Raw genomic sequence first — 27,004 nt, forward strand, 5'->3', positions numbered from 1 at the left:
GGCCAGGCTGTGAAAGCAATGGGGAGGGCTGGCAGTTGGACTTGCATCCTATAGTAACTGGGCTGCCTTATAACAAAAGCACAGGAAGGATGCAAGCTCAAAGCTTTACAAAGAAAATTGTTTACTGTTTGTTTTCTCCCGTAGGTATCACAGCTTAGCTCTCCTGGCAAGCTTTGCCTTGAAGAAGCATGCAGTAACTAGCAACCATGTGGATACTCTCACCTTTTCCTTGACCGTGATGTGCAGTGGGAAGTGTCGAGTCAAGGAAGGTCATGCCCACAGTCTACTACAAGAAGGGGAGAGGCCCCACTGCCCATCACCAGAGCTCTGAGGGCATGAGAAAAATCACTTTCCTCTGTGAAGGCCAGCTCTAACTAGCCCCAGAAATCTAGAGCAAAGGGAAAAACAGTTCAGGGTTTAGGCAGATGGGGGCCTCTCTTCAGGGAAGCTCTCCTCTTTATCCAATAAATTCTCACTCTTCTTCTGCAGGTCAAAGCTCTGGAAAGGAGCAGGACAAAAGACTGCTGAGAAATATCACAGCAACAGCTACACTCTGCTGTGGTTCTTTCCAGTTTGGTCTAGGGCAGCATGGGCTCTTCAGAGGATCACCACCTCACCCCTTCCAACTTAGATAGGAGCAGCACACAAACCCCATGGTGTTACCAGCATAAGGTAAGTCTTGCCCGGCCTGCAAAGTTTCACCCTTTGCCACAGACTCTGCTTTCCCCAAGGGGAAAAAGAGAAGAGCTGCTAAACTCTTAGGAGGAGTGCAGTAAGTAGAGCATTTCCTACCTCAAGTTCAAATGAAAATACTTACAGGGCTTTTGTGGGCTTCAATACATTATGATTCTCAAGAGCTTCATGCATGGAGTGATGTAAGTATTACAAGTTTCTAACCTTGATGCTGCTAGGGAATGAGTTTCCTTCTATTTATTTTTTTTTTTAATTTAGGGAAATAACTATTTTTGAAGATCACGGGTATCATCAAGACAATGAAAGCAGAGTATAGTTATTTGGACAATGCCAGTGTAGACTAGAGTAGTTACACAAGCATCATGCAGAGAGACTACCTGTGTGTCATTCAGACACTGATTTAGCAAGGAGGCTGAGTGCATTACCTGCTCTCTTTGGTCTGGCCAGCAGGACGTGCAACACAGCAACTTACACAACTGCAGCGGTGCAAACCTTAGATTTGGCTAGGATAGCATCCACCCAGGATTTCCTCTTACCTTCTTCGATACAACTCTTCTTTTGATTCTTGAGAGAGGTCAGGACTCCCTCTAGCTGCTTGGTATAAACACCTGCCCTACATCAACATTATGCCTTTATTTGCTTAAGATACAATGGTCATCACAGATGAAAGAATGAATGCCAGAGCTGCACTTCTTAGTAGACAACTGCAAAGGGAAAATGAGAGTAGGCTACCAGAACGATCTCATCCGGCACTGGTCCTCAGGTTCTGCTTGCAGCCCCACAGTTAAGGGCTGCCAACTTCACACCACTCTATGGCCTTCCTGAGGGACACACACCTTAAACCGATGTCTGTATTTTCAAAGCATTCTGCTAAGCAGAAGGGAGTGTAAAGCTTGTAATCTGCTTGTAAGTTATTGGTAAAACCCTGTCAGTCAAAATTTTAGCTGGATTTTTCCTTGTTCCACCGACTTCCCTAGAAACACACTGGTTTGCAATAGTTTTTGCCCTGTTGCAATAAGAAGGAAATCACTGCTAATGACACTTACTGACAATCTGGGGGTTGCTTCTTGTCCTCTGTAGCATTGAGCACAACCCCTTGTCAGGGATCCTCTGGGCCCTTTCGGTTCAGTTCTTGCTTCTGCTCTTGCACCTCCAAGGCACCACTCATGCCCTGGCTCTCTCAGGCTCTCGTGCCCATTGCAAGCTTGGAGCAGGGGCGAGCTCTGCTCTTCCCATGGCTCCATGTCCCCAGGGGTTCTTGCCTGTGCAAAACAGCCTGTTCTTGGAAGGGCTCCAGGCTTGGTGCACCATCTGGAGCTGACACTTTTCAGCTCTCCTTGCCTGCAATACAAGCGCAGGGCAGGTACGAGAGCACTTTTCATGCATCACTGGCCAACAAGCACAGTTTTGGAAGGCAAAAAGTATGCTTTTCATCGCTATGTGTCATACTTTTGAAAATACCCCACGGTACCACAGACCATCAACACCAAACACCACTATTACTACTACTACTACTAATACTTCTTCCTCTCCTCCTTATTCTTCAACATCATCATCATCATCATCTTAAGCTCTGACCTATGCCTGAGGGGTCAATCCAGGAGAGCACCTCTCTGAAGTGCAGGTCCCAGGCCCATCCAGGATACAGCGGCAGAGATGGGCACACCTACAACATCGCTCAGGCAGGGACTGAAGGCTCCAGGCTGAGTTGAGACGTCCCCTGGGCCCCTGGCAGGAGATGGTGTGGGTGGGGGTCCCAGGGATGGCCAGTCCCAGTCATTGAGGCTTCTGAGCATCCCCAGGACCATGACAGAAGTATATTTCCAAATGTTTCCAAGCCACAGAAAGAAAAATAATAATACTTCTGGGTACTTCAATGACCCTACTGTGGTTTCTCACCATTTAAAGTGCAGGCTCCTTGAAGAAATGGTTGGTTCATCCTCTTTGCACTGAGAAAAAGGAGTTGTTCTAGGAGGCAGCAGGTGTGCCCACAGCAGCCAGGCTCCCTGCGGCACTGTGAGATGTGGCTGAGCTGCCGGGGGACTCTGGTTTCACCAATGGTCAAGCCCAGGTGGGAACACTGCCAGGGTTCTCTCCTGCATGCAGCCACCTAACCTCATAAAACTTCCCCAGCTTTGTGACCTCCTGCGCAATTTAGATTGACAAGGCACAGATGCAAAAGTTGGTGATGAGGAGGGTCAACCGACCTGCTGGCAAAGAGATGGATGGGATCACATGTACACGTGCCCATTCTCGTCAGTCTCGCTCCTTCTGAAGTGAGACTAAACCCAATGCAATAAAGCTGCCCCTTTTTTATCCAAGAAGTCACATGCAATTCACAGAAAAAATAGCAAGACAATAACATTTTCTCCATTAGAAAATAGTGTATGTGTGTGTGTTTACAGCAGAGTGTTTCTTAACTACACATTAATTAGTGGCTGGTTCCAGCAAAAGCAACCACCCCGAAATATGATCTATACAGAGCATAAAGAAACAACACCGTAATGGCTGTAAACAAAATGCATCACTGGACCATATACATGGAAAATATTGCACTATTATCTACTCCCCATCACATACTGTAAATAGCTGCACGGGAAGGGCTGATTTGCAAACTGTACCAGAATAAACAGTTCGCTGTGTAAGTCACGGTAACAGGCACAGGTAGGAAGGTACCAGTGTTAAACAGCCCAATAGAGAAAACTCACTGGGTCCCTAAACCAATTGGCGCCAAAACATACACTGAGGTTGGAGGTGTCTAATGAAGAGAGACTCAAAACACAGCTAGTCCTTTCCCTACATGCCAGACAGAAGGCACCTTCCTATAATTCAATGTGAGATCATCACAGTGAGTATTCCTACTGGAAGTAAAGCTGGACTGGCAACAAATCCACCATGTCTTGTTGCAAAAAGGGACACTATTATGTTGATCGTTCCCCTCTCTTGAAGGTGGATCCTCCCTACTGCTGTTTTTCTAATTATAAGCTAACAGATCCCTAGATCAGACAGTTTTAAAGGAGAGTAAATGTCACCATTCCCAAACAGATGAGGAAACTGGGCACACAAGAAGGTTTTGGGCAAGGTCATTTAGCAAGTCAGCAATAATGAAGGGATCATACTTGGTAGCTTATGCTGAACCCCTCTCTTCTGCATTTATATTCTCTACCTTCTTATTATAATGGTGGTCTGCAGGCTCAGAACAAATATCACATATAAGAAGGGACACAGGATTTGTGGTTTGCAGGTACTCATTAACAGATTGATGGGTTAAAAGTGGTATAGTGTTGGAGAAATGGATCAGAAACCACGTGTTAAGTATTGCATGTTAAAAATGAACACAGGACCAATGCAAACATGCCAAAATGTACAAAAAGCGAGCTAGTTTTGAAATTGGATCTGTTTACATTAGCTGAGAGTTATGGCTGTAGTGTGACATGAGTGTTTCATTCTGCAATTTTTCCTTAAAACAAAACCTTTTTTTTTTCTCCAAAAAGCAAGACATCTCCAAAATATCTCCATAGAGCAAGACCTCTAAATGCCACCTGCAAGAAAATTCTGGTGAAAACATCCAAAGTAGTAGCTTCCCCTATGAATATAAATGTAAGCCTTTAACAAGTGCTGGGATCCTACGAGAAACAGGTAATATATACAGCTGATACTTATTGTCACTGCCAATGATGAGGAACTTCAGAGGTTAAGAGGAGGAATTTATGACATTTACTATTCTGTGCTTTCTACCTAAAAACTGTCTTGGATTAGTTACCTGGGAGTCCTCTTGTGAGCATGCTGCTCAGAGGTTTAAATTTTACTTTCAGTGATTATCCATTCTTGTTCTTGAGCAGGACAGTGCTCCATGGAGCACATTGTTTCACTATGGGAAAAGAGTCTTTTGAACTCTCTCACATTCCTGCTTGTTCTTTTCCTGACTTACACCCAAGCCCTGGCTGCAGCTGTGCCTGGGAAAACAATCTGTTAAGGTGGCGGCTGCGAAAGAGCATCACGCCATGAACAGCTTGGAGAACTGAAACAGCACAGAAACATGCTACTGCACATTGGCATCTATATACGGCACCACACCACACCTCATCTGCTGGCACAGCAGCCACTGATGAAAATATCTGTAGTAAAACTTTTTCAGTGCTTTCCTTGAGGTTTGGGGTGGTTTTTTTCTTGGTGATTTCTTGTTGTCTTCCAGCAGACTTACTCTTTCTTTCACCTACTGTGAATTATACATATATGAATGCCGTTGCATATGCACATGCAAGACACTAAACCATTGTTCACACTAAACCATTGTTTTGTGTAATTGCTTCATATTACCCTCCCCTTCTTCTGACAGTTGTATGGGACAAAGATGAAGGGATTAAGAAAATGGTTATCATGGTGAAATAGAGACACCAGGATTTGGTGGATGGGGAGGGCACAAAAAAAAAGCTATGCTCGGGTCCACAAAATAGCCTTATTTTTTCCCTTCAGCATCTATGTCCATGTGATAAAGGCCCAAATTAATTTGCCGATCAAATTAAAATAGTCTGTGCAGCCTGTGCAGCAAGCCACAAAACATAACAGAAATGCAGTAGACCATTAAAAAAATAAAAACAGTTCATTTGTTCAGCCCCACTGAATGGGTTTAACTTTTTAAATGCGATGTGTAAAAGTGATGCCATACCTGAAGAAGAAGTCATGTGTTTATGTCCATCTCCCCAAACAGTAGGCACCATGAGCATCTATTTCTAACGCTGCACATATAAGGAAATTAGAGCGAGGTGGTACCAACTGACCTGGCAACGTAAGATGGTTTGCCGAGGAACCCGAGCCTGGTAAGTCAGCTGAATGTCGCACTGGACCTTTAAAAAGAAAGAGTAGTTTCAGCAAAGATGGATGAATGGTAGTCCCACCAGCCATGAAAATGCTTTTTGTAGTGCTGCCACCACTATGAGGTGTTTGTTGTCTTCCTGCCATTTCTTATCTACGGTTTTACATGAGGCTAACTGGCAAAGTAGCCCCACTCCTGGAGATCTTTCCATCTAAAGGAGTCAATATCAAACATATATTTCTTCTTTTTATCACTTACCAGGTTTGGATGGAGATACCCAAGTCATTGATTCTGGAAGTTTCATGTTCTTAATTTTTGGAGCTATGGATTGTTGCTAGCTCTCAGCTTTGCCTCCAGCTACCTCCATGTCCTCGCACGACTGGCAATTGCCAGTTTTATTGCCTGGCACAGCTCTTACACACACAGTGCTTACCTTGCTTCTGCGGTGGTTCAGCAACCGGCTGGCACCACTTTGGGAACCACTGGTTGGTAACAGCTCCGGAAATTTATGTCACTGGCTATATGTGCCAGAGAAAGGTCTCTGATAAGGTATTTGCAAGCGGAGGTGAGTCACCCAAATCATTAGATGCCTTTTCCAAACCATCTTTTCTCCCTTCTTGCTTATGTGGGATCCATACTCATGCTCCAAGTGGCACAGGAAAAAAAAAATCACACAAGCGTTTCAGTGGGCATGAGCATGATGCACTCCTGTCAGTTTAGATGCTCTTATGGGCTGTGATTTCAGTCAAAAGAGAAAAAGGGAAAGGTGAGGTTGATACGTCTAATCCCCAGACAGGTAGAGATTTACCTCGGGGTCCTTAAATAAGCTGTCTACCTCAGTTTCGCTGTCTTTAGAAATTAGGTAATGCCACTAACTCCTCCTCACAGGGGCAAGTGGTGAGCAATGACTGCTGTCCAAGCAATGTTCCCACTACCATTAAAAATAAAAGTTGATTATTACTGGTACTCTATGGGGAGCTGGACGCTGGAAAACAAATGGCAAGTGCCATGCCTGGATTGGATGCAGAAAGCACCAGAACCAAATGAACACTTCTACAACTTTAATTCAAATGAAGCGGAGAACTCATTGTTTTTATTTGGTAATAGGATGAACATACATGGACTCAGTTACAGAAAAACTGGAATGTTGAAAAATGTTTTATACATTTAGAGACCACAAGCCTCTTCTTTCAAATAAGGAACTAACAAAAAACACATATTGTTTAAAATTATTCTCAGAACAGTTGAGAATACTTGGCATTACATGGCATCATTCATTTTGGTTTTGCTTTTTTTTTTTCCTTATGAGTCTTAACAAACCAAATAGGGTTTTTTTCATTACCCTACCCGCCCAGTCCCAGGAGCAAACTTGCATTGAGTTTTGCTTTCAGCATGGATTTTAACTTGTTTTCTGTCCCCTGGTGCAAAATAGCGTAACAACCTGCCTCTTTCTTCCTTCAAAAATGTTAGAGAACAGTTTTCTGTTGTTTGTTTTAGTTCAGTTTGAGAAAGACATCTCCATTATCAGTTCTACTAATATAAACATACTCTAAAGTTTATGTTCAACTTCATACGTAGAAATCCCTGCAGAATGCCAGCTGAGAAAAGGTTATTTTACAAGACCAGGATCCTTGAATTTGGTTAATTTCCCCTTATCCTTCTTACCAATAGGTTTAATGTTTCTTAACTTTATTTAAGACCTATCACTGTAGGATTAACCACAAGAGCAGTGAAATCTACTGTCACAGATAAGCCACAATGTCCACCCTTCCTCCCTGCTGAAGGTAGTCAGTGCGCTGAGGGATGACTTTGACTGAAAGGCCTACAAGAAGTAGCATCATCAGAACGAAGAGAGAGAGTCTTATTTAAACACATTGTGGTGGAAGTGGCTCCTACCACAGCAAAGGAAGACAGTGCCACCCTGATGCATTGGCTTTACAAAGGCCGCCCTGCGCCTAATTAGTTGTACATGTTTCGGTTATTTAGTCTTTGGCCCCAGACGCTGCAATGGGACCAGCAGGACTTTGCATGCAACTTCCTTTGATTTCAGTGCAACTAAAAGAGTGATCAGGCCCTAGGTGTTAGTTTGCTCCAAGCTGATGTTGCAAATGCAATGGCTTTTGTCTGTCGGGGAAGAAGGGGGAGGAGAAAAGGGAAGGGAAATATTCCTGTGAGAATCTGGGCCTGTAGACAACCAGAAGGTCTGGTAAAAACCCAACCAGAACCCTACAATAAAAATAGCAAATATTTAAAAAAATTGCATATAAAAGTGTATAAAAATATCATCCAAGCAAGAAGAAAAGGAAAATGCTCACTCTGTCATTCTACTGCTAGGTTTTATCACTAGAAAACCCCAATGGCCATAAGTAATTTTGTTTGATAGATGCACTCCTACGACGACCAGCAGAGACAACAGGATTACGTATATTCCTCCTACCACTGGATAGCTTCTAAACCCAGGGTGTTATGAGTACACAGCAGTTGATACATACACATTTGGAAGAAATCAAAATAATACAAAATGACAAGAGTGTGCCGTGAGGCCTGTGAGTGAGTGCTGTCATGGGCTTAGGTATGAGGGGAAATAAATCCGCCAAAGCTGAGCTTCAGGTCCTCCGCCAGCTTGCCTGGAAGTAGCTCCATTTTCTTCTAGCTGGTGGTCAAGTCACCAGGGCAGGGGCAGCGGATGCCTCGAAGACAGGCACGTGTCCTGGTCCTGCTTGGGTACAGGTCAGAACCCTCTGTGCCTGCTGAGGATCAAAAGGGACATTGCAGCAACGGGGAGGCAGTCACAGCGAGTGGAAATGCATGGCCAGCATTTCACTTTTACAGAAAATAATGGCATTGGCAGTGGTCACCCGCCCTGCTCCTGCTGTGATCACAGCAATCAGACAGGGAAAGGGTTGTCTGGGACGGCAAAACCTGTCTGCCCATGGAAGCAGGGGGAGCACCACATTCGGATGCACACCTGACACTAAATTGAGACTGGAGGAGACCCACTCATGTTGTGAGTAACACAAGTGGGAAAAAACACTTCGGAGGGAGCTGAATTTATGGCTTAAAATGTGAAAGCATGGTTTTTTTCCCTCCTTTCTATCTGGACAGCACTGAATCCACTCCCTGGAGCGTTAGTATCAGTGCCACAGGGCTCCTTCTCGCTCTCAACCAGCATGTTCCTGCTTTTGAGTGCTGATGTTCAGACACTGCGCCAGCACAGCTCCGAGATTAGCACCAGTGCAACACATGCAAAAGTATGTCTTGTTTTTAATTATTGGGTGATGTGATGGATCAAAACAGAGTAAAGAGAAAAGGACCTGATTATGCTGTCATTTGCTGAGTATAAATAGCAACTTATGGTATGGATCATCAGAGGATGATGAGTTTCATTATTATAAAAAGGAACGTGAGGAAAAAGGAGCCAATACGATACATTTAAGACCATCTCACGAGTTCCTGGAGATACACCAGTTTATTCTATTTGAAGCAAAAAAAGTCCTGTCCTTGTCGGGCTCCATAATTTCTAATTTTAATAGATTATTGTGCTTTTTAATTAAAAACCATGTTTGGGACCCATTGTAGAACTTGCAAGGACTAACAGTGGAAACATTTGCCTTTAGCAAGGTGAGCTCACAGACCTTCTGATTACAAAGCAGCGGAGCACTATCAGCTATCTAGTTTGAAGGATTTTTGCTTCCAGACTGAACTTGTAAGACTTTGTAAGTACGTATGCAAACATTTGCATATTCAAAGGTCAGTTTGCAAAAACACCACCATTTACCATTCTTCTCTGGCATAACCAACTACATTTTGGAAAGTTTCTCTCCAACCATAAAATTTATGCTTGAAAAAACAAACATGGAGAAAAAGGAATTTGATCCCCCCCATTCACCCATCAGGAACCAGGCTCCCAAATTCCAGATTCATTCTGATGCTAAATGTCCTCTTGTATTAATACATAGTTTACACCAGCTGGAGCTATACAAAAGGCTGCACTTTTAAATAAGCATCAGTCTGCCTAGATTCACTACTCTGAAATGTGTTTTCAGTCTAAAATTGCAACATTTCTTCATTGTTTTTTTTTAATTTACCACCTATTTTATCATCAGAAAAAAAAAAAAGTTTTCTTCAGGCATCTATCTTTTTTCTCAAACGTGGAAAACATTAGTGACATCCATTGTCTTTTTATAATTAAACATAGAAATCTGACCATGTAACTTTGAAAAAAAGAATATTGTGTAGTTTGTAAGGAAAGCTGGTTGACTTCAGTATTTTGAGAGGGTGCATCACAGATTTTTACATTTAAAAAAATTAATTAAAAAAATAAACAAATCCTTTCACAGGTGTGAACACTTCTTGCATATTGTCACAGAAATGCATGGTTCAAATCACTGATTGAGTGGCCAGAGAACTGCCACCCGTTGAGCCATTTAAATAACGGACAGGATAAAAACATATTGCTTGCTTTTTTTTTTTTTTAAATTATAGTGTGTCCAGGAGTTCAAGCACTACATCACCACGAGTCAAAGGCCTCCTCATTCCCTGAACGCCAGTCCCAGCTAAAGGAAAAAACACTGATAGGGACACTTGCAATGGTATCCCTCCCTGTTTTAAGGGGGTAAAGTGCCTGGATTCTCCCCCTCAACTTACACATCTGTTTCTGGGAAGCAGAAGACACCTGGTGCTCTTCCAGCAAGGCAGAGCTTTCTGAGAGCACCAGAAGTGCTTGCACAGAGGCAGAAGAGTGCTGTCTTTGTCACACGGCTTCTCAGCCCAGGCCACCCTCTGGAAGAAACACTCTGGCACCAGAAGAACCCTTTGTGCCTATTGATGGGCTCTCCCAAATAATCCTGTAGAATTTCAGCATGAAGCCAATGGTATGGGCCCTATATTTGCATAATTTCTGGCTCACTCATTGATGGTATACTCTTACTGAGGATGAAAAAGGAAGACATCTGAAAACATAATTTCTATATATCCAGGCAAAGTTAGGTAAGGATGTAACAACAAAAATCCTTTCTCACTCTGTATAAACAGAGGCCATTAGCTGATGCACACCTAATCCTTTTCCACTTTTTTTTTTTGTTGTTTCCTTTCATGGCATAAAATAAGAGAAAGCAGTTCTGTAATTTTTTTTTTTTTTTTAATTTTTATTATTTTCTTTACACAATTGCACAGTGGCTGATCTCTAGTTTAACTGGGAGGTGTCTAAACATACCGTTCCTTGGCTCACAATGCACTAGGCACAATGCTGCAGAGTGTTCCAGGGAGGTGCGGGGGTGGAGCAGGGAATGTAGGTGTGATCCTGGGAGGGGACCCCACGATAGATGCTTTCATCTGGCCTAGTCACTTTGTAGGATTTCAATTTCTGGATTTCACTTTCACTTTATTTATTTCCAAGCTAATAGATTTCATGGGGATTTTTTTCACATGACAACAAAAATGTCTAAAAAATGCTAACAATCCACTGTAGCTTATCCAAATGATTTTAAAAGAGCAGGAGAATGTTAGAGTTAGCTCTGATTGTCTGTATATTGGAAAGCATTTTGGTGCATACCTGTGTGCTGAGATCAGTAACTTTGACTATGGCATCTCTTCTAGAACGGCAGCTCTGATCTGCAGTCCCCAAGAGACAGCAAATCCACCACTTCCCTTATTAGCTCCTGCCGGTGGTGAATAACCCTAACAATGGAGGAAAAACATTTTCCAGTCTGATTTCACACCTTTGTGCCAGTGCACAAGAAATAAGAACTGACCAGCCGTGAATTAAGCAGTCCGGCTTCGCTGTCTGGGAGAAGTCACTCCCAGAAAGAAAGAAAATACATATCAGAAGCAGAGGAAGAAAAAGATTTAGTTTTTTTTTTTAATTATTGTTATTATTCTACTGTGCATGATCTAAGGCATCTTTAGTCACTGTACATTAGGTAAGGGTAACTTAAAAAATAATGACTAAATCATCCTGCACCTCTGACCAGAGGGTCTGTTCCCCCTGACTTCAGGGAGAAGAATGACTAAGCAGGGACTGAGTCACCACCGAGGTGTTTAGTTCTGCATTATTGATATTTCATTGATGTGCCTTCAAAGAGCCTGGTCAGGGCTGGAAGTCATATTCTACCAGTCTTATCGGGGCTGACTGCTGATGGAAGTGGGGAAAGGAGAGGTGGGAAAGTGCTACGTGGTGACATAGCCCTCAGCCTGTCACACGACATGGAGTGTGCTCGGCACTCGCTGTGGGGCCACAGTCCTCCCAGCACTCCACTTTCCTCAGAAAATCTATCCCAAAGCTACCACTGAACCAGAAGCTCACAAATGGGAACACTACGTGCTCTTATATTTATTTTATCTAAATGAGCTCATTCAGTGAAGCCAACTGCGAGTTCTAAGAATTGCAAGAGTTATTTTTGTATTTCTTCCTTCTGAAAACATGTGATTGAAGTGCAACCTTTTCACAGCATGAACCTAATCTAAGTCTCTGGCTTTGAACAAACGCAAACTTTGGTGTCCAAAAAAAAAGAACTCAAAATGTCTCAAGCATCAATAATCAAAATCCCAGATACAAACACTCCTGAGAGAGAAGGTATTCACGTTTAAATGTTTAAATCACTGCTGTGATTTTTGCTAGTGTTGCGGGAAGCTCATCCCTGTACATGCACAGTTGAAGCAGGAACAGAGACTCAAGCTCTAATATAGGCTGGTGGTAAAGTCCTGTGCTTTTAAACATGAAAAGGAAACACCAAAGATTTACTTTCCTAAGCCAATGTTTTGCATGTTCTCTATGTAGCAAAGAGCCGTGACAGCAGACTGATTCCTTGTAAAATACATACAATTAACACAGCAAGACCTCATCCTGAACAAAAAGGAGTTAGGCAAAAAAACAGTTGTATGTGTATGTATGTGTCTTGATTTCCACATAAACAGGTAAAATTACTTACAATTAACTGAACCCCTACCAAGATCCCAAGCCAGAAAAGCGCTTACATACATGTTTGATGTTTCTTATGCAAAGATACCTTCCTGAATCAAGGCTTGAGCGAGTTAGTTTTTTAACAGTTCTTCTTTAAAATGGGCCAAAATGATGGCTACTTTCCCTGTGTCTAACTCCACTGGATGAGACAGTTTTATCCACCGACTCCAGCAGTGTATTTAGGACACACTTTTCCGTTTTGGTTTTGTCTGTCCATACTTCTGCAGCAACGCTTTTCCTTTTCTTTGGCCTGTCCATTCAGTCAGTGATGAAAGAAAGACCACACTGAGACAAAAGTAAGAATTGATCTGTGTGATTCCCTGCTGCCCTTCTTCTCTTAAATCTTCAGGTCAAAGAGTGGTTACTAGTAGCCCACGAACAAATGTGGGAAACAGCTCATTATCAGTAATCTCAAGTTAAGGCAGGCACGTCAAACAGTGCCTGCACTCTGAGTGCATGCTCTCAAACTCTGACAACAAAGTTTGTTCCAAGGGAATACCGCTTTCATTGATTATTCCTTTTTCTATTCCTAACTGCAAAACCAGAACAAAATCAAGGGTTGAGTGAGTCTGTCCACGGTTTAGAAACAAAAACATTTTACTGTCATTGCATCATCTGGGAAAGACATCGAATCCTAACAAATGGTCAAATGACTCTACAAATTCACTGTTCTTATTAATAAAATCTTCTACTGCGAGGGTAAAACTGGTGTAAAATTCTGTCTACCAGCAATTGGAAAAGGCTCTTGGGGAAAAGAAAAAGAGTAAAAGTGAAGTATTATCAAGTTTTCTTTTTTTTTTTATATATATTCTTTTGTATCATCCTAATGCTGGTTTCACAAGCTGAGGCATAGCAAAGGGCAATACCAGTTTTTGAAGATGAGTCTCATCTATTTCCTTGACCTGTCCAGAAAAATTGAACTGTTTGCATCAGGAAATCACCACTTGTTTTTTTTTAACAAAAAACTTCCCAAAACAACAAAAAAATGCACACATACACGAACAAACAAACAAACAAACAAAAATAAAACTGACCCAAAAAAACAAGGCCCCCACCCTAGAACCCAGAGTCATTAGCTGTGAAGTAGCCAGTGGGAGGAGGAGTGTTTTGAAAGTTGTTTAATGCCTTCCCCAGAAACTGGTCTTTGCGGAAGGAGGAGAACAGGAATGAAGAAGCTCAGCTAAAATGATGAAAGAAATTTGCAGTCTCGTTTTTTATATATTTTTACTCTTCCGTATCTGGAAAAAAAAAAAAGAAAAAGAAAAGCGTCAAATGCTGCCCTTCTCCCCTTTGTCCAAGGAGCAGGTAATCTGGGAAAGAAAAAGCAGGGTATGAGTTTAGACAGCCTTATTTGTTCCAAGCAGTGCAGCTTTGCTTAAATGTTGAAAGGCTGCAAGGTGAGGTGCACCGCAGTAATACTTCTTATTGGATGGACTGGAAATATCATGCTGTCCCACACAAAGCGAAATCCATTGCGCTCTGACTAATCCAGTCAGAATTCAACCTTTGGCATCAATGAGATCATGTAACAGAATCCAGCATGCTTAGATTGAGGGATCTCATTAGGATTCTTTGCTGTAGGGCTCTCGATCACCCTTGCTCACTGGCTCTTTCAGTACCTTTTTGCTCATGAAAGCAATGTTGTATATGTGGTTTGAGATGAAGATAAGAAAATGCTCCAAACACAAAAAAAGCACCACCTTTCTAAAGGCCCTTTCTCCCAAAGTGCTTGCAATGAAAAGCACAGCCTTATGTATAGATAGGTGCCTGAGATGTAAGAAAACAAGTGCATTTTACAATCTCCTTGGCTCCTCTGTCAAATATTTATAATCCCTTGGCTTCAAAATTAGGCTATGTTTGACTAACATTATCCTGAATGTACAAACATAATAGTTTTCTATGTAGTCGTACCACAAATGAATCTTCAGAATGAACAGATCTCCTTGAAGGAGAAATGTAGACAAGAACCCTTTCTCTTTATTTCTAGTGAAAGAGGACAGTCTCTAATGAAAGGGGACACTCTATCCAACTCGCCTCACACCCTCCTCAGGAAATCTTCTGGAAAAGCTTCAAACAGGAACAAAAATATTTTATTCTATATTGGGCATCCCAACAGGTTATCTGAGTACACCTGGCACCCTGCTCAGCTACTGTTATTCTGACAATGCTCATGTCGGCAGAGTTTGAAAGTGCATTTGAAAGAGTCTCTCAACCAAGGAGATGCAGCCCAAGGAGAGATGAATTCATCTGTAAGGCTGAGCATGCCTCGGAACATGTGATTACATCAGAATCTCTTTGGGTCCTTCAAGAAAACCATTTTCTTTTGCCTTCAATAATATATCGCTGCTTTGAAAAAAAGAAAAAAAAAAGTAGTATTTGGACAAAGGAGAAAAAGGACTGGCAAACCAAAGATCTAGGGCTTTGCTGCCGGATTGCATTATCTCTGATGAATGTACAGCAGTGGCTGCACAGATCTGTTAGTGTGTTGGTATCATTTTCTTCTACTGTGTAGTTAAGCAGGGGAACTTTTCCTTTCAGGATGGTCCCCTGTAAGTTGCTAAAATATCGTGCTAACTGATGCAATTCTAAGACACTGTTGTAAAGAATTAGGCTTTCAGCATTTAATTGGATTTATTTAGACTGAATTGTCACATTCCCAGGACTACCGACAGCATAATCTACCACTGGCAATAGTAACAGCCATAACAATAGCACTACACTTCCTTGATGTCTCCCATCTAAAAAGTTCAGTGTGACTTACTGACATTGACAAGATCATAACAATCCCGTGAGATCTATCATTAGCCACATTATAAAGAGAAGAGACTGACCCGGAAGGAAAGGTAATCATTCGGGACAGGTGGACTAAACGACATTTTTGAGGAGTAATTATTTCTGAATCTCTTAAATGATTTGCTGAATCACACCAGGAATCTGAAACAGAGCTTCATGTACTACCCAACATGCCCTCCCCCTTCCTATGCCCTCCATACTCACAAGACTTTGAACCCCTCCCATCCCCATTAACGAAACAAGGGAAAATGCAATGTTTTTTTCCAGATTCTAGAAGTTCCCTGCGGAGAACCGAGTCATATATTGCTTTTAGCTTCTGTTAGCCACATCATCAGCTCCAGTGAGAACATTCCAGTACAGCATTTGCTTTAAATTGTTTTTCTACTTGGTGGAGCAGATGTGTTCATTTCCTAGCTGAATTTCCTTTTAGATACAATATAGCTTCCCTACAATTACTACCTTAACCTTGAATGTGATTCAGGCTCTTTCTCATTTCAGCACAATAGATCCAGGGCAAATATTAGTACATATCAACAGAGGTAACTGAAAGAAGAAAAAGAATGAATATGCAGCCCTCGGTACACAGGAAGACTTTAAGTAGTTCACTTGGCATATATTGAATTTCATTATCTGAAATAGCCTCGTCTGAATGCACATCTCCGTCCTTCAGTGTCACGGGTGAGTTTATACTGTTTGACTCTCCCCTTGATCGCTAATACAAATACCAGTGATTTCCACAAATCTTCATGTGTTACCAGCGCCCACTGCGAGCAGATTATTAAGTCCATTTCTGCTATCAGCTTGTAGGTTATACTGAGGCATTTTTAACTTGTGCTCACTGGACTATGAATGTATGTATTTACTATGTTACTGCATGGTCTGACGTACTGAAGTGAAAATACTCCGCAGTTTGTCTGTTCCTTCACACAGAATTACTCAGCGTATCCATACAGCAAGGAAGCTGGCTGTCAGTTTTGCACAATCGGTGATTAATCTCACACATTTCCCTCTCCTTTTGTGATAAAACAAATGCTTTGGAGTCCGAGGCCTTGCAAGAACTACCCGTTTTAACAGTTGGCATTTATTATGCCTGTCTAATGCAAACTTTCACAATCTGCTACCCAGTTGGAGAACGGGAACAGAGCCCCAAGAGGCATTTAGACTGAGGTGAGAGTTTAGACTGACTCAAAAACTACACCTGTTTTGTAATGACTCACGCTCCTCACCGAGCGTAAATCACAGCCATGACGCCGGTTGTACCAGCTGGGAACGGAGAGCTGACCTCTCCCAGCACCGCTTCTGAAGGTGGACGGCTCCGCCACTCCAGCCAAACCCTCCTCCATCCCTTCCTTCCCAGCCTCCGAAAGTGCTGAAAAAGAAAACTCTGCTATTTTCTCTTCTAAAAAATAAATGCTGAATGCAGATTGCAGGACAGCGTGACGTGGAATCACACTGTGGATTTCGTGGGCAGGGTTTGGTTGTTGTTTTGTTTGGGGTTTTGTTTTTTTTTTCACAAACTGCTTAGCTTGCTTGGCAGTCCCTGTCGATGAGAGCATTTGCGAGGCCATTGCATGGTCCCTGTTTCTTCTGCTCAAATATGCATTCCTTCAGCATTATGACCACACTTAATTATGAAGGAAGGGCAAGATGACACCACAATTATCCAGGACTACACACTTGGATTTTCTTTCACAGAATCACAGAATCATCAGAGTTGGAAGGGACCTCTAGAGATCATCTAGTCCAACTCCCCTGCTAGAGCAGGATTGCCCAGAGCACATTACTCAGGACTGCATCCAGGCGGGTCTTGAAAATCTCCAGAGAAGGGGACTCCACAACCTCCCTGGGCAGCCTGTGCCAGTGCTCTGTCACCCTCACCGTAAAGAACTGTTTCCGTGTATTTGAACGGAACTTCCTGTGTTCTAACTTGTGCCCATTGCCCCTCGTCCTGTTACTTGGAACCATTGAAAAGAGCCTGGCTCCATCCTCCTTCAACCCACCCTTTAGATACTTGTATGCCATAATAAGGTCTCCCCTCAGCCTTCTCTTCTCCAGGCTCAAGAGTCCCAGCTCTCTCAGCCTTTCCTCATAAGGCAGATGCTCCAAGCCCTTAATCATCTTAGTTGCTCTTCGCTGGACTCGCTCCAGCAGTTCCCTGTCCCTCTTGAACTGGGGAGCACAAAACTGGACACAGTATTCCAGTTGTGGCCTCACCAGTGCAGAGTAGAGGGGGAGAATGACCTCCCTCGACCTACTGGCCACACTCTTCCCTATGCAGCCCAGGATTCCATTGGCCTTTTTGGCAACAAGGGCACATTGCTGGGCCATGGATAATTCAAAGTAGACTGTGGTAACCTTGCAGTTCTCTTGTGAAAAAGTAGTGCTTAGGCATGAACAAATCTCATCTTCTTAGCATGCTGCATGAGCACTTCTACAGGATGGGAGAACTCCACCACACCACCAAATAACATTGCCCTTGAGGTACTATTACGCCAAGATAGTTTTTGAGTTGAGAGTTTTAATACACAGAAAAAGCAAAAGAAAAGAGCCTCAGGCAACCATATTCATTCAGTACATCCCTTATTGAGCTCCCTATGGTGATGCCTTTTCATGCTTTTATGATGTAACCTCATAAAGACAGCAACCAAAAAAAATCAGCATAGAATTATATTAAAATGAACATTTTTGTATTTTGTATGTTTTATTCTTGAAAATTTAGGGGGAAAAATTGAATCCTACAAGTTTTCTCATTTCTATTAAAATCAGATTCTCTTGTCACATCCCAAGAACCACGTGTGTAACAGACTGTCAGCGTTATATACTAACATAAACAGCAGCTATTAAGGCTTGCACTCGAAGGAAAGTTGAATATACAAAATTTATGCATGCTATGACTCTTTAGCATGAAAAGGGAGAGTTGCAGGGAGAATCTAACAAAAGGTAAATGAAATTATGAGTGGCGCTAAGAATGCGAATAGGGAACAATTACTTACTGTTTCTCACAGTCCAAGAAGGGGGTTATCAAATGAAATTACCAAGCAGTAAATTTGAAACCAATAAAAAGATGTGATTTTTCACATAATGCCTAAGTACATTTTGAATCGTGTTGCCTCAGTGCCCAGTACACAAAAGAGTACCAGGGCTCTAAAGATAATTAGACAAAGTAATGGAAGAAAAATCCATCAGAGACTATTCAAGTCAAAGATTTGACCTCTGCCTTAGCTCTCTGGAAGACAGAAAGGTGTAGGGGGGAGGCACTGCTCTGGTTTTGTTCTTTGTTCTTTAAGATCTCCGCTATGAAATGTTGTCAGATAGGTGATGGAGAGCTAAAGGGACTTTTGGTCTGACCCAGCATGGTTGTTCAAGTGTTCCTAGGAAAGCTGACATGGTGTTTGAAAGTAGCGTCTACCATCACATATTAAAAGGCGAGGCTTTTCCGGGTAAGACTATTCCAAACCCTGCTCTCCCCAGCACCCTGCTCCATCCAGGCACCGGCTGAAATGACAACTTCTTGTAAGGCAATTGATATCATAAAATGATTACTACTGATGCAGTGCATAATGAGGGGAAATAATAGTCTGAATAAATGGGTCTCAAATAACCCATAATCTAAAAGGCAGTTATCCTTCCTACTACAAATGATGGAAGCACTTGCAGCTGGTGGGGCAAATCACTAAATCTGCCACTTTTAATTCCTTTTGTGGACTCACTCAGCATCTTGCAGGAGTGGCTCTAATTTTGTACACTTATTCCTAAAAGTCTGGGCATTTCTTGTCTCCTCTGAGTGTAACCCGTCCCTGTCTGAAAAGCGCTGTTAAAGCTACTCCAGGTGCTCAGAATAAAATGATGTCCAAAATCTCAGTGCTCACTTCTCAGCACTGGATGGTCCTGTCTCCTACTAAAGCCATTTGGAAAGCCTTTTTGAAGAAAATTAAGACCATGAAGAAATAAATTCTGCATACTTATGCTATTCTCTTGCTTCTGTTGCACCAGAGATGAATGAAGTCTGAGAAACAAAGTTCAGAAGATCAGTGAAATAAAGAAGAAATATGCGTTATAAGTTAATTTATCTCTGTTATCTGTCTTTTTAATGGATGAAAAATTTTAGAGTGATTATTTTTGCCAAAGAAAACAGAATGTTATTCGAAGGTGCCTGCATCCTGTTTAAAGCAAGGGAAAACAAGAATAAATGCTGTTGGAAAAAAGTTTGAATACTTGTTTTGTAACTGAATTTAAATACCATTATTCTAATTTAGCAGACGACCCAAGTGCTTAACATTCATTTTGCTAGGAGGAGAAATGATATTAGCATAGAAGGTATTCTCATTTTTGAGATTTGGCACATAATTATCCCTAAATTATTCATGACGTCAAACAATTTCTAGTCCTGTTCACGCTGATGTTGAGTTTTATGTTTGCTTGACAGCTTGTATTACACTTGACCTGAGATCACATCAGTGATGGAAGAAAGAGATTAGCTTTATTTTAGTATATGTTGTTTGCTTATCAGCACATTATGGAAATACATAACAGCAGAGAAAAGCACAATGAATACATTGGCAAAAGTTTGGTTACACCAAATAACACTTAAGTTTCCCGAGTAAAGGATGTATGAAAGAAATTAGACACTTATTATGCAAAGCAACCTACAGGAATAACTGCGAAAGCTTATTTTATATTTGATAATCAAACCCAATTCAAAGCTCAGAACACGTCTGGAGTAAAAGCTAGATCATGGTTTTCATAAAGAGCTGTTCCGCTGTGGATGGAAAAGAAAACCCCGGTGCTTTTCAAGGCACAAAGGGGATCAGCTGCCATAGACAGAAGAATAACTGAAGCAAACAAGGTTTTCAGTCAAATATATGAATCAGAATTTTGTAATTAGCACTAGGTATATAATTGCTTCTTTGATTGAGTGACTAAAATGAAAAATTAGGATAGTGCTTAGCTCTGGGTCAGACACAAGTAATTGCCTTCTCTCATGGCAAAAATGACAGTTAGGGAGTGGGGCTTTTTTGGTGGGAGAGGGGTGGAGAGGAAATGAATGATCAAGCTGAGCTTTTCATCAAACTCAAACAAAACTTTTATTTTTACCATTTACTTAAAGCTGACTAAAAATGTGAAACATCACTTCAAAGCAAATAGTCTCATTTGGATTTTTTTCAGCACCTCTTGAGTTTTTGACAATCATTTGCTTTGAATTAGACTGAAATTTCTAAATACTTTAGCCTGATTCAAAATAACACTTTTCAATTAATATCGCTTGCTGGTTTTCTTCTACTACATTTATTATGGACTCCAAGTCCCAGGTTTTGACATCAAGAATAGCAAAGCAGTGGTTTAGAAGCCAAGAAAAGAATGACTTGCCTAACGATGGACCAATTAATAGTAATAAGTAGTAAAGATTACTATTAGGGTATGAGTTTCAGAAAACTAACCTGTAAATTGACTCTCTCTACTCTTTGTCCAGCTTCTGTGGACTGAATGGTACAGACCTGCAGACTGAGCGGTCCAAGAGGACTGATGTCCCTTCATCTCTGCCCCCAGGGAGAGACGAGGCAGCAGGACCAGCACACAAAGCAAAGGGCATGAAGGTACCCACCAAGCACCCAGCTGGCAGTTTGTAGAGTGCAATCTTTACATTTGGATTGCCATACAGTTGACTGTTGGATTTCTTCCTCCTTAACGCTTCTACTACCTTGTCAGAGTCCCTATATGGTAAGATACCTATAGCTGGTATGCTCAAATTGGAAGCTAGTTGTTCCATGAGGAAAGGATAAGATGAAAGCTAAAGGTCACCGACCTCTTTTGAGGAGCCATTTCATAGTCTTCCTTCCCTTCAGTCATGCCCTAGGTTTCTCTTTCAGGGCTAAGTGTTGCCTGGGGAAAAAGAGGCCTGATTGTCACTGGATTGAACAAAAATTCATGGAGCTGGGGAGCAAGGAGGACTCTCCTCTTGCTGAAGCAAAGAATTTCTATGCATCATTGCACAGGTAAACTATCCTAAATGGGGTAAGAAGGACTCTAATAGAAGCAAGGTCACAGCTCCACTCCCTGACTGGTGGCTGATGGTGCAAAATCAAGAAGGAATTTCAGCAATGCATTAAGTTACACATTCCTCCAGGACGACAGACGTTACCCCCGGGGAGCAATGCAGCCGTACTCTATCTCTGACCAGAACTATATTTGAAGGACCAAAGGTAACCTGAAAAAATGTTCCCATAAAATTAACTACTCAAAAAACCCACTTAAGTACCTACAGTGATTTTTTGTTTCACCATGCATCTGGAATGAATATTCCAAACATTCACATAAATTTGAAATCAAGACAAATGCTATTCCCAATTTTTAAACTTGTCACATATATCTGTGACTTCACGTAAAGTAGAAGCAAAAAGCAATCAAACATCCCAAGGACTTTCTAACTACATGGTATGGCCTGAACGATGGAAAGCAGGCTAAAAAAGTAGTACATGAAAGTCTCAATGGAAAACCAGGTGCTTTCCATAAGATTTACACACACACAAAACTGACAAGTCGCAAAATTATCTGCATAACTATACAAGGTACCTTTCTACATATTCCCCATATTCTCCTCGAGCATGCATGCCATGGTGATGTAATGTTCCCGAGGTCAGGCTGCTAAAAATGTATTTTGCATTTAGCTTCAAAGACCACATCACATCATGTTCATCATCTATTTGGTATTAAAACTGCATAAAACCTTCTTCAGAGTACATCCCTCTATGCAAATTCCAGCTTGCCTCAGGTGCCACTTGCTAAATTAGACACACTCATTTTTTTCAAAAGAGCACAAAAAGGATTTTAAAAAGCACAGAAGCTTCCCCTCCCCCCCTCCAGTTATCCCATATTGCACTACTATGGAGCAATTGTTCAGCAGAGATAAATTATGAACTACGTCGTTTTGGAGAGCAAAATGCCTTCATGCTTTCAAGTAAGCTTTTCCAGAAGGTATCAGTACAATGCTTTCTGATTTCTAACTTGGAGCAATAACCTCTAATGTAATTCAAATAACAGGCCGTAAAAAGAAGCAAGAAGAGGAAGGAAATCATCTTTAGAAGTAGTCTTAGACTACTGTAATTCCAATTTGCCACTGCTGCTGGATTCTGACATATGATATCAAGAGCACTATCAAGAAGCAAGGAGGATTCCAATGTTTTTGCCTTACAAACTGAAATGGGCTTTTTGTTTCTGACAACAATGGAGAAATCAGCCTATCTTTTGGAATAGAAGTAGAAATAGCACCATTATTTATATGACCTGAAATTTACCTTTTTACTTCTCTCAAGAAGTTACAGAAAAATTCTGCTCGTTTATACGCTTGAGTAACCTCTTTTCAAACAACATTGGCATTATGCAGATTACATGAGCAGGGTTTTGTCAGAAGGCGTCTACTTAGCGTTCATTGCTATGCAGTGGTCTTGGCTAGACTGACACACATAAAAACTGTACCTGCAGAAGGCTGCAAAGACAGACAATTTTTAAACGGTTGAACAGCTTTGCAAAAAGCTGCATTCTCTTTAAATGAATCTGGGAAGAATCTTGTTAATTCAACAGACTGGGGTAATTGTGGAGCCATCACCATGGCTCCTTCACACCACTATGTTCCTATACCAAAAGTATTCTCAGATAACAACATTCCGAGCCAGTTATTCTGCCACTTGATTTTTGAGGACAACTGGGACAGAAAGAAATGGTGCCCCTGTACTTTACCTTTATAATCAGGGAATTTTCCAAGGAATGATTGTCAAGAAAAATAAAGACCAAAAGGCAGCTTTACGTGTTGGCATGGGCAATGTACAGAACATATAGCAAGGGCTTTTAACTACTGTTAAGCAACACTATAGCTTAACAAAATCAACATAAAGAAAGCTAAAACCTCAATTTCTAGTAAGCCTGTTACAAACTCTTCATACAGTCTGTATATTTAAAAGGCTACATATTGTATTATATTACCTTAACTATATTCTATTGAATATATTCTATTAACTATATTCTATTCTATTCTGTTGCACTGTATAGAGGAATGTGTTAGTGAAACTATGACCTGTCAAAACGCAGGGTTACAATTTGACCACGAGGTGGAAGCATTGCTCATCCTCACACACCCCCAGGGCACGTTAGGCTTTCTCTGTATATACCAGCTCTTCAATATACAAATATCCTGCGTATTTCTGTGCTAAAACTAGCAAAAGTGCATGTTACCACTAGCATAATAAGTTCCCAGGACAAACACAAAAAAGAACCTTTTAACTGCCTATAATTGCTAGCTGAGAAAGAATATTTGAATAAACTGTGGTTTGGTCCCCGGAAAAAAGAGTTGCACCAAAAACTTTGTATTAACATGGCAGAATCTTTTCCCAGTAGGAAAAAAAGGAGGAGGTGGTAGAGATAACCTGTGAAAGTGATAATCATAGAATCATAAAATAGTTTGGGTTGGAAGGCACCTTTAAAAGTCATCTAGTCCACCCCCCCTGCAATGAGCAGGGACATCTTCAACTAGATCAGGTTGCTCAAAGCACCAGCCAACCTGACCTTGAATGTTTCCAGGGCTGGGGCATCTACCACCTCTCTGGGTAACCTGTTCCAGTGTTTCACCACCCTCATCGTAAAAAATTTCTTCCTTATATCCAGTCTGAAATGGGGAAGACTAATTTTCTCATTTGTTGTCAGTTTTGTGAGCATTAAAAAATTGCAAAAAAGAAAGTTGGTGAATGTAGATTAAAATTATTTCCATGTGACTGCTTACAATTTTCCATTCAAAGTGTTGAAAAGCAACTATTTCACATGGGAAAAAAATCAGGTTTTCCAAAATGGTTTAATAATGTTCTATCCCACAGGAAACATTTGATGAACTGCTTGTGCTGATGATGTCTCTGATAAGGCTGTGTCTTTATGTGGGAAATGGCAGCCCCATATCTCTTTTCTTGGAACTGAAAAAAGGGCAGTACTGAGTAACATCAGTATCTCCCACAGAAATAGGCAATAATATGAAGATTTGATTAACATGAGAAGGAGACTAGCCTACGTTCAAGAAACTTTCACAGGATTTTGAAGCGGTTAAGATAGAAATCTAAGGCATGACTGCAGCTTACATAGTCATCTTCAAGCTAGCTTTAAAGTAGTTGGCTTCGATACAGATAGACTCAGTCGTATGAAGCTGTGGCTAGAGGCATATGTAGTTCCTCGGTGTTTCAGTGAGCCTGAATCGCCGTTTCTGGAGGCATGCTCACTTAATTATTTTTGAGTAGCTTCAAGGTAACTGACACAGAAGCTACATTTCACACCTGTGACTACAGTGTATATATGCAGCTTCAATGTCTTCATGTCCACATGGGATAGTTATTCTGTGTGTCCCTGGCCACTTGGCTCCCCATGGAGTAGGACAACTGTATTAGAAATATTTTGGCTTGTATGTATTCCTATAACAAGATATTAGAAGAACTTCCTTTGTATATGGTCAAAAAGCAACTTGGACAAAGTTCCTGTGAAGATTTATGTAATGTATACTTTGCAGCTTTCTTCTCCAGGTGCAGGACGCCTGTGCAGCACAACAGGGTAGAAGACTGACCTCAGCTGGGTGCAGGGCTCTGGCTGATGCTAATGGGTGGTGGTAAGAAAGCTGAAGCCCTCATGGTAAATCTACACAAATGGGCACCCGTTTAATACAAATACACCCCAGCTACATACTGAACAGAGGCTGTAAAACCCAAGTTACCCTTGACCCTGCAAAAAGTCCAGACTGAGTTTCACCCACCAGCAAACTACACGTGGTGAGTGCATTATAGCTGTAACCTCAATCTTTCTAACTCCCCTGCTTAATCTTTTTTTTTCAGCATGTGAAAGACCACGTACTGGCACGTGAGAAAGCATATGTTCGAGTAAACATTTCAGTAGTCTGCAAACAGCTATGTATTATCCATGGATAATGTTCCTTTCTCCATATCCCTCACATGGCTGGTAAGGAGATTTTCTCTGGAGCAATGGGCAGAAGAGGTTGCGCGGTATTTGTCAAAACAGAAGCGCCACCCTAACACTTTCCTTTCTAAGGCACATCATTCACAATTTTTCTCCTGATTTCTATCAATGAGATTGTTAGCTATAATCCATCTCTACAGCGTCTCAATGAAAAACATTCGGCCTACAAATTGTCCTTGCATGGTTACAGTTGCTTATTCACTGTAATCAACTGGTCCCATGGTATTGGTCTTTTCCCTAAGGGGGCGAGCAGAACATTTTCTTACAGGAGAACAAACAGACTTTAAATAACTACACCACACAGACTAGAAACTTGCAAGGAACTAAATTCACACCCTCACTCTTCAAGTCAGCATGAAACATTCGCTTCTTGGTCCTCCAGCCCAACTAAATAGGTGCCCCTAATCTTTCTGAGGCCTTGAGACTGCAGGCCTTCAAATGCATCCTGGTCCTCAAAGTTAGGGATACCCGGATCTAGGATCTACGCTCTTGGCTGGGCCGATGCTCCTGAGTCCTTGCAAAGAAGCTCGAGTGTTTCTGCATCCACCTGGTCCTGCCAGGGCTGCAGCCTTCCAGCACAGCCCCTGCTCAGCCATCACCCACCGCTGTGGGGAGAGTAGCCATTCTGCCCATTAATTCTTCTGGGGCCTTGATAGTTACATACAGCACTGCACGTATTGATGAACATCTGAAGAGTCGTTTGTTATTTGAGTATTAATGCTTAATTTCTGCATGACTGCATAAAGAGTTGTGAATGGTACTTGTTCAAGACTGTTTTCCTGACAGACACTTAACTCAAGTGTGCAAATAATATGACCTCTTAACAACATAATTGAATTTTCCTAAACAATTGTTGCTAAGGGGCCTCTTTAAAAAAAGTACATATTTATGTGTCTGAAATTAATACATGCTTCTAGATGAATTTTTCTACATTTTTAGTTGAGGTATCGCATTTTCTTCTCACTTTTCTAGAGCAATAGGAATTTTAAGTAATTTCTTAAAAGGAAGCAATAAAAGAAAAAATAGAATCATTCTTAACTGCAGTGCTTACTGTGAGGTTGCCTTTCTTGACCATCAAAACAAAGTACTGCATTATTTACATTTAGGAATAGTTGTGTTTTAGTGGATATACACTGAGACATACACAAAGGAAATGTTAGCTCTAACATTTGTTTCCGTTTATTTCGCTACCTAATACTTTAGCAATCACTTTTGGAGCAACATGGGCTCAGATACTATCTGAGCCCTGTGGTACACAGCTGAGGAGGTGCAAAAGAGTGAACATGCCATAGACCTTACAGCTGTTTTTCCACTTTGCTGATGCTGCTAAAATGTCTGTTGACCTCTACACTAGGCTCAGACCTGTTTGAAATTATTCCCAGGTGCCCAAAAAACAGTTCTATAGCTTGGGATTGCTCCAGTTCAACAATGTTTCAGCAACATCACTTTTATATAGCATCCTTAATAGGACCTCTATGCTGACGTGCTCACTCCTGCTTACTTCCCACACCTGTGGTTTGACAGTGCTTGGCAAAATCCCCCTCAGCCAATTAAGTTAATGAAGCTTTGTGTTTGTATTGGCATAGTATAATGTGCAATCATTAAAAACAGGGACAGCTTGTGCAGGTTTTTTCTTAGCTCTGTTTTTTGCATCTCCCATGCAGCCTGTCCTAACATAGAGCAGAATACAGCCCAAAGAAAGTCAGAAGGATAGAACCTCACAAATCCGCATTTCCTGTTAA

General features: G+C 41.4%; 1 protein-coding gene across 2 annotated transcripts in view; it reads right to left on the reverse strand.

Moving 5' to 3' along the window:
- Positions 1–27,004, reverse strand: part of PDE1C (phosphodiesterase 1C) — a gene marked incomplete at both ends in the record, with an annotated part of 391,441 nt that overhangs the window by 74,364 nt on the left and 290,073 nt on the right. For both annotated transcript variants that reach the window (XM_082479397.1, XM_082479398.1), the window contains one exon: positions 5,475–5,540. In XM_082479397.1, coding sequence (XP_082335523.1) covers positions 5,475–5,540 — 66 coding nt within the window. The remainder of the gene's footprint in view (positions 1–5,474; positions 5,541–27,004) is intronic.

This window comes from Vanellus vanellus, assembly GCF_965231255.1.
Source record: "Vanellus vanellus genome assembly, chromosome: 2".
NCBI classification, from domain to species: domain Eukaryota; kingdom Metazoa; phylum Chordata; class Aves; order Charadriiformes; family Charadriidae; genus Vanellus; species Vanellus vanellus.